At 37.5% G+C, this 13,282-nt stretch overlaps 1 protein-coding gene across 8 annotated transcripts in view; it reads left to right on the top strand.

Annotated features, from left to right (window-relative positions):
- LOC127073136 (nuclear receptor coactivator 6-like) overlaps positions 1-13,282 on the top strand; it is a 232,039-nt gene that overhangs the window by 103,091 nt on the left and 115,666 nt on the right. The window contains exon 2 of one of the 8 annotated variants that reach the window (XM_050988054.1): positions 1,257-1,336. The exons of 6 other annotated variants lie outside the window; for them this stretch is intronic. In XM_050988054.1, the coding sequence (XP_050844011.1) occupies positions 1,257-1,336 (80 nt within the window). Of the gene's footprint in view, positions 1-1,185; positions 1,337-13,282 lie in introns of all 8 variants that reach the window. One more of the 8 variants, XM_050988055.1, reaches the window with a different exon arrangement.

Genomic DNA, 13,282 nt, shown 5'->3' with positions numbered 1-13,282 from the left:
ATTAAAATAAGCGAGCAAGAGAAGCGGAAACATGCACCGGCTTACAAAAGAGATTTTCCACTTTGCCGAGGGTCGGGGGTGTGTCGAGACCGAGAGAGAAAGAGAAAGAGGAGAGAGAGAGAGAGAGAGAGAGAGAGAGAAGGAAAGGGGCACCGTAGAACGGGAATGGAAGGAAAGCAAAAAAGGGGTTGAAATGTGGCAGGTGCAACGAAAGTTCCGCGTTTCTCTTCCCCTTTTTTCCAACCCCCTCTCCCACTCTCACCCTCCCTTCGATCGTTCTTTTTTCTTTCTTCATTCCACACAGGCAAAACAGTTTTCGTAGAGAAGACGATAACGTTCACGAATACGCTTGATCTCGATCTCTTTACTTTGCTTACATTTAAAATATAGAAAGGGAGAGAGAGAGAGAGAGAGGGAGAGATATGGATAGAATGTATATATTTAGAAATATATTGGAATTTCTTTCATCAAAAATTTCTCTCGTTGACATTGCCGATGCTAACTTTTTCTTTCTCTTTCTCTCTTTTTCTTTATTTTTTTTCTTTTTTCTTCTTACGACGAGACAAGCTGTCGTTGATCGTAACTATGATAACTACCTTCGCGTCTTGAGATTATAATATTAATAATAATGCCAATGAATTAGTGATAATAATGATAATAATAGTAATAATAGTCTAAACCTCAAATTAGAATTTTCTCCAGTTACATACATATATATATATATATATATATATATATATATATATCGTGCATATATATCTCGTTATACATTCCTATTAAAATGAAATATCCTATATGGAAAGCTGAACGTTAATCACGACCTCGTAAAATCATTACGAGTCGACGTGTGTGCGTTTCATCATCGGTTGTTAATTACACGGACTTAATGATACCTAAATAAGATGACAATGGCAATTCGATTATAAAACTTGTTACTTATTCTTGCGTCATTTCCCGTTGGATTGTAAGTTATCATTAAGAAATAGAAATCGAACAGCAATGATGGATCATCTTATTTGGAAGTACATATGTACATATAAAATACGTTGCATAAATATGTACATAGCATATACATAAATATTGTCGATGGGTGAAAAGAATTCGACCGCAATTGAGAAGCGCGCACTTGACGACCTTGAACAGGAACAGTCGTCTGATCGTTTTTTGTTTTTCTTTATGTTGCAGGTACTTACTTACTTACGTTTGCTGTACTATTTATCAGCGATAAAGAAAGAGAGGTTGATATATATCTTTAGATGACTGTGACCGATGGAAGAAGAGGGATGTCTCTTTCTATCTCATTCCTTTCTCTGTTTGCTATTCTAGTAGCGATCACGTACGTACTTTTGCACGTGTGCCAAGTTTCGATATTAATAATGAATGAATCGTTACGCATATATATATATATATATATATATATATATATATAGCGTACGGTTAAAATACACTTTACCGAAACGATATATCTGGTATCTCGTTCCGTTTTATTTTTTTTTTATTTTTTCTGTCTATCTCCTTTTTATTTCTTTTTTTCTTTTTACCTTCTTTTTTCTTTCTTTTTTATTTTTTTCTTGTTTTTAAAAACGTGTTAGCATACTCTAGATCCTTAACTTTTCTTCTTCTTCGCATTTTTCTCATTTTCAATGTGTCAAGAAGAAACAGACAGAAGGAGAAGAATGAAATAACGATTTAACGAGAAAGATTTCAAGTAATTAACGATCTTGACGAATCATAATGAAAAGGAAAGATAATATATTATTCTCGGTTGAACGTATCGCGATTTAAAACTGTAAAATATCATCACCGACGCTTTCGTCGGGGACTCGTGCGAGATAAATAGTTTATACCTTGTAGAAACGATGTTAGCGATTTCGTTTTATATCGCATTCACACGCGAGATCAAGATTCTCATGTGTAACCGCTAGTTAATGTGACATTACGCACGGCCAAATACATTATCCTATAAATACAAACATATATACGTATGTAAGTTGTACGTATTTATCTATCTGTGTGTATATGTAAATATACCTGTTTTGTTCGCTTTACTCTCGTCGAAGAAACATCGTGTATTCAAACGAAGTCGGACGAAAAGAAATGCGAAGGATAAAATTGGATAAAATTACCGAGATAAGATTAGTGGACCGTGCACAGTTATTCGGGTCGCGAAGGGTAGAAGAAACTCGGAGGAAAGAAAGAAAGAAAAAATAATTAGAAAGAGAGAGAAAGAGAGAGAGAGATTGAGTAAGAGTGAGAGAGAGAAAGGAAAGGATATTCGACTGAGGAACTTCCCGTTCTTTATACTCTCATATACGTACGTAGTACGTCTCTCCCTTTCTCTTTCTTTCTCTCTCTCTCTCTGTTTCTCTTAGGCGATTAAAAGTAAATCGTTCGTCCGCGCTTTTGCCGGTTTTCTTTTTCCGGCCTTTTGTTTTGACCAGTAGGTAGGGTCGGTTGGTCTAAACCGGGATGCGAGAGAACGGAAAGGCGAGAAGGAAGGTCGATGTCGAATGGCAGGAAAGGTGGAAGACGAGAATGAGTTGGTCGATGAGGATGAAGAAGAAAAGGAGGAGAAAGAAGAGGAGGAGGAGGAGGAGGAGAAAGAGAGAGAAAGAAAAAGAGAGAGAGAGAGATTCTGTCTATACGAAGCCTAAGGTAGGAAGATTATAAGTGTCGCCTTCCATTTGCCATTTTTTTTCTTTTCCTTTCCTTTTCTTTTTTTTCTTCTTTTTTCCTCTTTTCTTTTTTTATCCAAAGAGGTTTTTACGCTCGACTCGAGACCCGGACCGGAGTAAAATATCCATAACAAAGTCCTCCGGCTTCTATCTCTCTTTTTTTCTTCTTTCTCCCACCCCCCCTCTCTCTCTCTCTCTCTTTTTATCTCTCTCTTTTTCTTGCTCTGCTATCTTCTTTCCGTGAGAGCGCGAGAGAAGTAGTTAAATAAATCGTCTGTAACAAAAAAAGAAGGGCGTAGTTTGCTTTAAATTGGACCTTCGCGAAAATTAAGATAAAGCGTCGAGCTACGACAGACAGGAGCGCTGCCAGGTTATAATTGCTTTTGTTTATTGCTATCTTTTTTGTCAACCCCTCAATCTACCCTCTTTCCACTTCTACTACCACCACATTTCCATTTCTACTTCCCGCTCAACCCTTTTTTCTTTCATCTTGTTCTTCCATATACGTCAGACGATCACAGATTTCTAATGGTCGAATGGGGGTTGAAAAAGTCGATATAGTATTTATCTACGTCGATAATTCTTTTTTGATTATTTCAATGCTCCTTTCAACGTTCAATCGTTTATGGATTTATATTCGTAAATCAAACGAAAGTACATTTTATTTGTTAAAATTTCATATACAATTTATTACCATACTTATATATTTATTATCGTACTTCATTTATCGTTGTTTCGTTCAATTATTCAATCATTAAATTTACGTTAACGCTTTATCTATAAATTATACATAGGTGTAATATCACCTTACACAATTTTAATATATCGATAATGGCGTTCGAGTAGTAATCTGTGGAAATATATTAAAACTTTCTCATGGAACGAATATTGCAGTACATATTGGCGTGTAATTTTTCTTCGATCTTTTGTTCTTAGTGACTAGGTAAAAAAAAAAAAAAGAAATAGAAAACAAAAAGTAGGAGTTAGAAAGAAAAAAGAAAGAAGAAGAAGAAGAAGAAGAAGGTAGGGGAGACTTCTAAGAAAAAAAATATCGAACGAAATAGGCAAAACAAGTGAGTGGAGGTAGAAGTAGAAATAGAAGAAGAATAAGAAAAAGAAAAAAGGGGAGTAGGAGGAGTAGGTTTAGATTCAGGAGAAAAGTCGGCGACCGCGAAAGCTTTAAGCTTTTATGAGCTCGAGTTCTCTCCTCGCTTTCCCTCTGTTTTTGTGTTTACGCGCAATAAGAATCACGTGGTACGATGGCGTGTGCTACGCGAGAGAGGGAAGGTCGAAAGTAGTAGAGGGACTCTGTGTTGAAGGGCATAATGAGAGAGAAAGAGAGAGAGAGAGAGAGAAAGAGAGAGAGAATGAGTGAGAGAGAGAGAGAGAGAGAGAGAGAGAGAGAGAGGGAATGGATGGGGTATCTCAAGCGTATCTCGGACGGTAAATACGAGGGTTATCTAGCTTTTTCTCTCCCTTCTTTCTCCTTCGCCATATCCTCTCTCTTTCTCTCTTACTCTCTCTCTCTCTCTCTCTTTCTTTCACTCACCCTCTTTTTCCTACACCCTCGTAGTAAGCCAAGCGAGCTGCTTACGGTAGTGGTGCGACTATGCTCTCTAGTGTTGTCGATGTAAAGGCGAACTTACAGGAGGTACTGATAGAAAGCTAAGTGCATTTGGCTAGCTTCCAGCCGAAGGACGATCGTGCTTGTCTTTTCTGGACGTGAAATCACCGTGCCACTCTCTCCCCCTCCCTTCTCTCTCACTATATATATATATATATATATATATTTCTCTCCCAGCCTCGTTTTATCCTCATCCCCTCTTTCTCTCTTTAGAACGACGTCGCAGACTCCTTGCCAGGGTGCAATCACCCTCGGATCCTTTCCTTCTTCTTTCCCTGCTTCACCCTTCTTTCTTTGCCCTTCCTCCCTTCTTCACTCCCTCCGTCACATCCCCCCCTACAATTCGTGTCCTCGAGCGCCAAGATCGAGAGCATTCTTACGTTCGAGGACGTCGGGACGGCTAGGCTTTTTTTTTTCTTCTTTCTTTTTTCTTTTCTCTTCTTTCTTTCATTTTTTTTTCTTTTTACCTTTCTTCCTTCCTTTCTTTCTTTCTTATTTTTTTTTTTTTTGCGAGATCAACGTCGAGCTCTGTCGTAAAATCTTGATGGACTCAAGAGCCGACGGATATTCGATTTACGGTTATCGGCAGCTCGATAAGAATTAAATGCCGTTTTGTTTGATCGGAACGTATCGATAGTAAATTTTATTTTTCTTCAATTTCTGTCGAATATTACTTCTTTCTTTTTTCTTTTTCCTTTATCATTCTGTAATAATATATTTCTTATGACGACTTGTTTACTTTGTCTCTTGGCTATTTTCCTTCGATATGTATATATATATATATATGTCTGTTTATCCAATTGGAAAGTTATAACTTCGATAGAAGCTTGCAATGAAATACTCATACGATTTTATCGAAATCCTGCAATTTCAATTCATACGATCGCCTAATCGACGCTTTTATCGTAAAGAGAAAGATAGATCGAGAGAGAAAGAGAGAAAAGAAAAAAAAAAGAAAGGGGGCAAGTCAAAAAGGGTCTCCTTTCTTATTCACGTAGAAAGGGACGTTCTAAAGAAAATAAGAGTAAGGGAAAGATAGGGTCGTTGAGGGTAACAGGTTCTATCGTTTTACGCTAGTATTTACCTTCTATTATCCGAGCGTGTGTCGCTCGTATATCGTCGCTCCGTTAGATTCTAAAGGTATATAACGGTGGGCGAAGTAGCAAAAGAGAAAAGAAGAGAAGAGATGAGAAGAGAAGAGAAGAGAAGAGAAGAGAAGAGAAGGGTCGCGTATCGTATAGGCCCATGTACTATACAGTACGGCCGAAGGTAGCCTCTCGACGAAGTAATGGGCCATTTATTTTCACTCGTTGATCCCCGCCGAGACTAATGTGTCTCAGCGAGCTTTTTCACATCCCTATTTTCTTTCATAGTGAACATACAGCAACTTTCATTGGTGTATGTTTTATATATATATATGTATATATATATATATATATATATTTATGTGTGTGCATAAGTACATACGTAACACAACGTTTCATCACTTGAGTAGCTTCTTCTTACCGAAGGTAATACTTACTCAGTTCTCCCGCGCGAAACTTGCCGCTGCTTTTTTCCGCATTTGTCGCGCAGCACGAGCGAAAAGAATAAGAGAGAATTGTCATTTCTGCGTTCTTTTACTTTCCTTCGGACGATAAACGCCGAGTCTCTTAGCTCAATTCTAAAATGGTCTAACGTAAGCCAGAACGAGAGAATGAGTTGAAGTACCTTCCTCCCTTTCTCTACTTTCCTACTTTTCTTTCTTTTTGGAATAATAGACGATTGGTCTACTTCAACGTGTAGTATTATTTAAAAGCTCTCAAGGAATCTTGTATTTATTATCAAGATACCACGGTGAAACGCTTTTACTCGGGATTATCTTTTGTGAGATGAAAACACGTCGTTAATCCTAAGATAGAAAGCACGCAATAACGTTATCGGGCAATGATTTATTTATTTTTTATACGTAACAAGAAAGATAATGAAGAAGAAAAAAAGAAAGAAATATTCGCTAGTAATATATTATTTGAACGACGTATGCATATAAGTACTTATATGTTTCATTCGTTAGTAGATGAAGCCAAGTAAGATCTTCTTCTTCTTCTTCTTCTTCTTTTCATTGTTCTCTTATAATTATAATTATTATTATTACTATTTTTATTATCATTATCATTATCACTGTCATTATTACTTTTATTATTTTTATTATTATTATTATTATTACTATTGTTATATTCTAGATATGTTTTAATATACACGGATTATTTGCAAATAATAAACGTGTACTATACTTACGTTATAGGAAGATAGAAATAAAGAGATAGAAAGAGACAGAATGGCTCATAATATTTTAAAGCTCGATAGAGGAGCAGAGTATTACCAGGCATTATTTATGTAGGTTTCTCCTCCCTCTATCGAAATCGAAGCACTCAGCGGCGCGCACACAACCTAGTATCAGCATAATAGAAGATGATGTACGGTGAAACGACGTAATGCATTACATTGTCGTCAGCCCTTTTCCGATATAAGCTTCCACTCGCGTGTCTAACGATTGGAAAAATATCGTTTCCTTGAAGCTGAACGTCGCGTTCTACTCGAGAATAATGATACGCTCGAATGCGTAACTTTACGTTGTTCGAAGGTATTTCGTCGATTTTCGAAAGTTTTCAATTTGTAAGATAAATTGAAAGGAATAAGAATAAAAATTGGAAGGGAAAGAGAAGAGATGAGATTTTGTTTCTTATATCATCCGCGATAAGAAATTTCATTAAATTATTTCGATAAAGAAATCCTTGATTTTCTAATCTATACATACATACATACATATATACATATATGTATATATATATGTGTGTATAGATTATTTAATATTTTAATTTTGAAGAAGAATATATCAAGAGTAAGAGAAGTATTTTAATCGGTGTATACTGTGCGCGATAAGAAATTTAATTATTTTGATAAACAAGTTCTTGATTCTCTAATATAATATATATATATATATATATATATATATATATATATATATCTGTATACTATATATTACTTCATATTTAAATTTTGAAGAAAAATAAGAGCAAGAAAAACTGCTGTAGATTTCGTTCTTATACTTCGTACGATAAAAAGATTTAATTATTTCAAGAGAAAAGAAATTCCTGATTCTCGAATTAATTCATTGGATAATATTAATGTTTCTCTCTTTTTTTTTTTTCTTCGTCATTTTGTTTCTATATTTTACTTACGATCATCGATATTCGATTAAGAATTATAATCGTAAAATATACACGAAAGAAGATTCATTCTCCACGATTCGCACGGATTCGTTCGTTAGTTTTCGATCGATACTCGACAAGAAATCGGGACGATTTCCGATCAGGTTCTTTTTACGTTGGCCATTAGCATCGGTCGTTCCGTTTCGAAGTATTTCTGAGCGGTTGCAGAAGAGAAACGTTGCACCTGCTCTTGGAATGGGAGAAGTTCGAGAGGAGAAGAGAATGAGAGAATTAAAAGAATGAGAGAGAACGAACGAACAGCAGCAACAGCAGCAGCAATAGCAGCAACGGCAAAAGCAAAAGCAAAAGCAGTAACATCAACATCAACATCAACATCAACATCAACATCAACATCAACATCAACAGTAACACTACCACATCGATTTCGACGTCTCTTTGTATCAAGAGAGACTAAAAATCGCGAAATAAAATCGATCTCTCGAATACGTGCGCGCGCGAGCGAGCGAACGAATGAACGATCGATCGATCTCTCTCTCTCTCTCTCTCTCTCTCTCTCTCTCTTTCTCTCTCTCTCTCTCTCTCTTTCTATCCATCCACCCCTCTTTCTCTCCCACTTCATCTCATCCGCCTCTCCTGCCTGTACAAGACTAGGCTTGTGAAATTAATCGAGCGGAGATAGCCGGACGCGTGCTCGGAATCACTCTCGCCAAGTTTTTTGTTCGACGCACTCCTTTCTGGCTGAGGGAATCGAATCGGAATTGCGAATCGAAGTGTAGACTTTTTTCGTGCACGTAGTGGCAACAATAAAGAAGAAGAATAGTAGTATACGGTCAAACGTGACGAACGTATAATTTCTTTTTCTCGACGTTCGTCGACGTTCAAACGAGAAACGAGAAGTACATACAGGGATATAAAGTAACATTTACGTAAAAATCGAGATACGAATTCGAATATTTTGTATTATTCGTAACAGATAAATAGTAATTGCTTAATTCCTCATCGTTTTCGATCGCGTTAGATATCGTTCAAATATTTAATAGTCATTTCATTTATTTATTTTTCTTTTTCTCATCCTTTCATCCGAACAGTTACGACGATCGAAAGAATATTACGTTCGTTACGATCCTTTTTCTTCCTCTTTTTATCTTCTCCATTTTCCCTTTCTTTCTCTTTTTCTTAACTCTTCAAACTCGGCGATATAAGCCAGGAAATGATCAATCAGTTGACGAATAGATAAGAAGAAAAAGAAAAAGGAGATAACTATTGAGAGATAGAGAGAGAAAAAAAAAAGAAAGGAAAAAAGTAAAAAGAGAGAAAAAAGAAAAGAAACGAACGAATACGGATTTATATTATATAGAATAATAAATCAAATCGTAGATGAAGTCTACGAGCTTTTATTTATTATTCCTCGACGAATAAATATAGATCTAGATCGGACATATTGGTTCGATTATCTCGCGAAGCAAGAAAGAAAAAAGAAGAAAAAAGAAGAAAAAGAAAAAAAGCAATTCTCAACTGCTTCTCTTCTCTTCTCTTCCCCCGTTCCACCTCCCCCTTCTATCTTGGCACAAACGGAGATATTCGTATTTATTATTAGACGTCTCTCTGTCCTAGCCGAGCGATTTTGCACCAATGGTTAGAGGCGGCAAAGACGTGTACGAAGCTCGTACGTGTATTTTTAGATTGGTTGTCTGCCTCCCTCTACTCTACACCACCCAGAAATCTCTCTCCTTCATTCTACCTCGTACTTTTTCTCTCTCCTTCCTTCTTCTTCCTCCTTCTCTTCTTCTTCTCCTTCTTCTACTTCTCCTTGTACCGAGTTCCAAACGAGCCGACGGTTCGAGGTCGACGCGAAAGATGTTTGAAATATTTAGCAACGCGTAAAAGAGAGAAGGAGGAAGCCACCCGTCACCCCTCGCTCTTTACCCCTCACCCTTCACTTCCTCCCTCTCCTCTTCCCTCCTTTCCTCCATCTTTCTTACCACGAAGCAAGGAACACGCGAGCATTGTGGGCGACACGACGAGAACGTTCCGAAGAGGATCGTTCGTGCGTCACCAATCGGAATGTCAAACTTTTTAGTAACGCTGCGTGCACCCTGTAGCAAGTTGAATAATAAGAAACGGGAAAGTCCACGGATATGTCCTTGTCTCTATTTGTTTCTCTCTCTCTCTCTCTAAATAGATAGATAGATAGATAGATAGATACAGTCACACATCAATAACTCTTTACGTGGAATTCATTAGAGCGAGAAAGACGATAGAAAATTAAATTTCAGGCTACGTAATCTCTTCGTCGATACATTAATTGCCATTTCAATGGTAAAGCGGAGAAATAAAGAAGAAAAGAAAACGAAAAGGGAAGAAGAATATTTTTGTTCTCTCTCCCCGTTTCATTTGATTCGGTTTACTCGTAATAATTGCATTGTTTATCATTAATTATCGAAAGGGTTCGATGTAATCTATAAGACTTTTAGCAAGAAAAATTACGAAAGAGGAAGTCGAGGAAAATCCTGTCGAATTACTTTAAATCGACTTTGTGTTTCCAATCTAGAGAGCTAATCGAACTTTTCTTTCTCTATCTATCTATCTATCTATCTATCTATCTTTCTATCTATCTATCTATCTATCTATCTATCTACCTATCTCTCCCTTTTCCAGCAGCACGTTTCTCAATGCGAGGAAATACGGATTTCCAATTATCCCTTGGAGATTTCGCGATAGCCCGAGGACGCTTTGGAAAGTCGTGAAAACGAGAGAGAGAGAAGTGTGGGGGAGCATACGGATATGGCTCGTTGCTCCTTTAATTATGTTAGTCGCATTAAGCGATGTTTCTCTCTCTCTCTCTCTCTCTCTCTTTCTCTCTTTCTCTTTCTCGTATTTCTCGTAGTTTGTTCGACTACGAGACCCTAGGGTAAGGGATGTCAGTGTTAACGTCGGTGTAAAAGCTACCCTTCGATAAAAGAGGCTACGTTGATCGGTCTTTATCATTTTTATCATTTTCTCTTTTCTCCTTTTTCTTTTTTCCCCTTTATGCTTTCTACTCGATGATCGACTCTTCTCTCTCATTGGTGTTCGCGTTAATTCGATTCGACCAGGTGCCTTAGTAATTCCACGAGAAATTCTTCAAACGCTTCGTTACTTCTTGGAATACAAACGAAGCGTGCCAGGCTAATAACGTTTGCTACCAACTTTTAAAATTTAAGATGGATCAAGAATTTCAACTGTACCTTCTTGTTTCTTCTATCTGTCTATCTATCTATCTATCTATCTATCTATCTATCTATCTATCTATCTATTTGTCTGTCTCTCTTTCTCTCTTTCCATTTATCTTTTTTTATCGTCGGTATATTATATCAAGGACATAGAAAAGGAAAAAGGGGAGAGAGAGAGAGAGAGAGAGTAATAGAGAAAAAGAGAGAAGAAATTTTTTAGAGAATTAATAGCTTCGTTTGGTAAAATGAATGATGAAATAATACTTAATTCGCTTGGGAAATTAATTTCTTCAGGTTTGTTATCATATTTTATTCTTATAGAGATAAAGATCGATACTCGAAAAGAGTAAAGTTTCAAGCATAGCCGGTTTGTAAGATCGTTCACCGTTTATGGACGTTTCGAAAGGGACGTATCTCTCTCTTTCTCCCTCTTTTTCTCTTTCTCTCTTTCCATGGTGGCGATCGACGCGCGTAAGGCACGTAAAAAGTAAAAGGCGACATACATACATCCATACATACATACGTATATCGTTTCTTTCGCATTCGCCGAAGGAAAAGGCGAAAACCGGTAGCTTTGAATTAGTCAGATGGCGCGACCGAGGCGTCACGGGTTCCAACGTGTTTGCACTTTAATTAGATCGACACGGCAGGTTACCCGCGTCGATCAAAGATATCGCCGAGGCTCGCGTATGTTGACGACGACGCGCTTTAACCGGTGCCCGGGTACCGTAGAAAGCAAAACGTGTAATATCGTTTTCACGATTATTACATTCACGCCTGAATTCAATAAGCTTACATACATGTATAAATACGTGTGTCTGTATTTGTGTGTGTGTGTGTGTATGTGTGTCTGTATATATGTTCTCCACGTTTACTACTCACAGCTGTTGCGTCGTTGGTAATTAGCATCGAGATATCGACGATTAGTCTTTTAGAATTAGCATGTGACGCTTTGTTATGTATAACGTGTATTATGAATGTCGTTTTATTGTTAGATCGATGATCGATCGTTAAATAATTTTATACCTTTCGATATCGCATTCCCTCGGTGACCTCGTACTATCGAAGATAAATGTTTTGAATTACCGATTTATCGTAGATGTTCTTGTTAGATTTAATAGTTTCGATTTAATCGCAAATAACTGTATCTCTCTCTCTCTCTATATATATACATACACACACATATATATATATATATATATATATATATATATTTATTAATCGTCTGTCTCTCTCGCAAAAGACGTTTCGGTCTTTTTTGCCGCATATTGCACGATCGGTGAAACCAAACGAGCATTAAATCTCTCACGGTCTCGACGATCTTCCTGGACGTAGAGACTTTATCGTGACGAGTTGGCGTGACCCCATGAAGGTACACGTTTGACGAGAGAAAGAGAGATAACGAGAGAGAGAGAGAAAGAGAGAGAGAGAAAGAAAGAAAGAAAAAGAAACAGAGAGAGAGAGAGAGAGAATGTATAGGAATCGAAGAGAGATATACGATGAGTAGGAGTAGAGGGAAAGGAAAGAAGAGGAGAAGGAAAAAGAGGAGCATAGGAGGAGAGCAAGCAAGGCGTACACGTAAGTGGTAACGCTTCGTGCATGCCAATCGTCGGTCGTATATCTCGTGGTACTTAACTCGATCGTATCTCGGCCGACGTGGGGTGAGCTTGTTCGACCGCTGTGCCAGCTCCAGGACTCTATCTCTCTCTCTCTCTCTCTCTCTCTGTATCTTTCTCTTTCTCTCTCTCTTTCTCTCTTTCCCACCATAGAGAACAGGATGTTCGCCTTTATACTATCCATCGAAGATATCACGTTGAGAGATACGGATTATCCTTTTACCTTACGACGATCTCTCGGCGCGATCATAAATCCTTGCTGAAACTCTTGCTTTTCGTGAAATCTTGAAAATCGTTCTTTGATGAAACGACGTCTTCGGAGTTCGAAAGATAAAAATTACTTTGCGCTTTGGGAACATTTTTTTTTTTACGTCTCGGAGATACAGCCTGAAATATCGTGAGTTCGATCGTTCTTTCTTTTCTTTCTGCTTTATCTCCTTCTTTTTTTTTTTTTCTTTTTTCTTTTCTTCTTTTTGTTGAATCGAACTTCATTTGGTTACACGTTGGAGATGGCATTTGTTATAAGATTAAAAGAATTCATTTTTTAAATATTTTCAGTCGTAACAGATCAACTAATAAATAGATGCCATAGGCGTTACGATGTTGCGTAAGATGATTGAAAAAAAGATGCTATAGTAACACCATTCTTTATCCTTAAAAACAATCTCTCTCTCTCTCTCTCTCTCTCTCTCTCTCTCTCTCTCGGTGACCGTGCGTCATCTTTGGTTTTCAACGTAACATGCGGTGGAAAAGAGCCACAGGGCTCTCGCCTCTGTATGACATCCTGTTAGATAGATGGTTTGTTTTTCGGCGTCCTTAACCACACCATGAAAACCATGACACTTAATCGAGGGAGGTCCGCCAGTGGCCACATGCTACATGTACGACCAACGAGGAGGGTTCGAGAGACCGAGACTCATTTTTTCGATCGTTATCTCGTTGA

Source organism: Vespula vulgaris, chromosome 2 (genome assembly GCF_905475345.1).
Source record: "Vespula vulgaris chromosome 2, iyVesVulg1.1, whole genome shotgun sequence".
Lineage (NCBI taxonomy): Eukaryota > Metazoa > Arthropoda > Insecta > Hymenoptera > Vespidae > Vespula > Vespula vulgaris.
The sequence above is the reverse complement of the archived record's forward strand: the minus strand, read 5'-3'. Positions and strand labels throughout refer to the sequence as shown.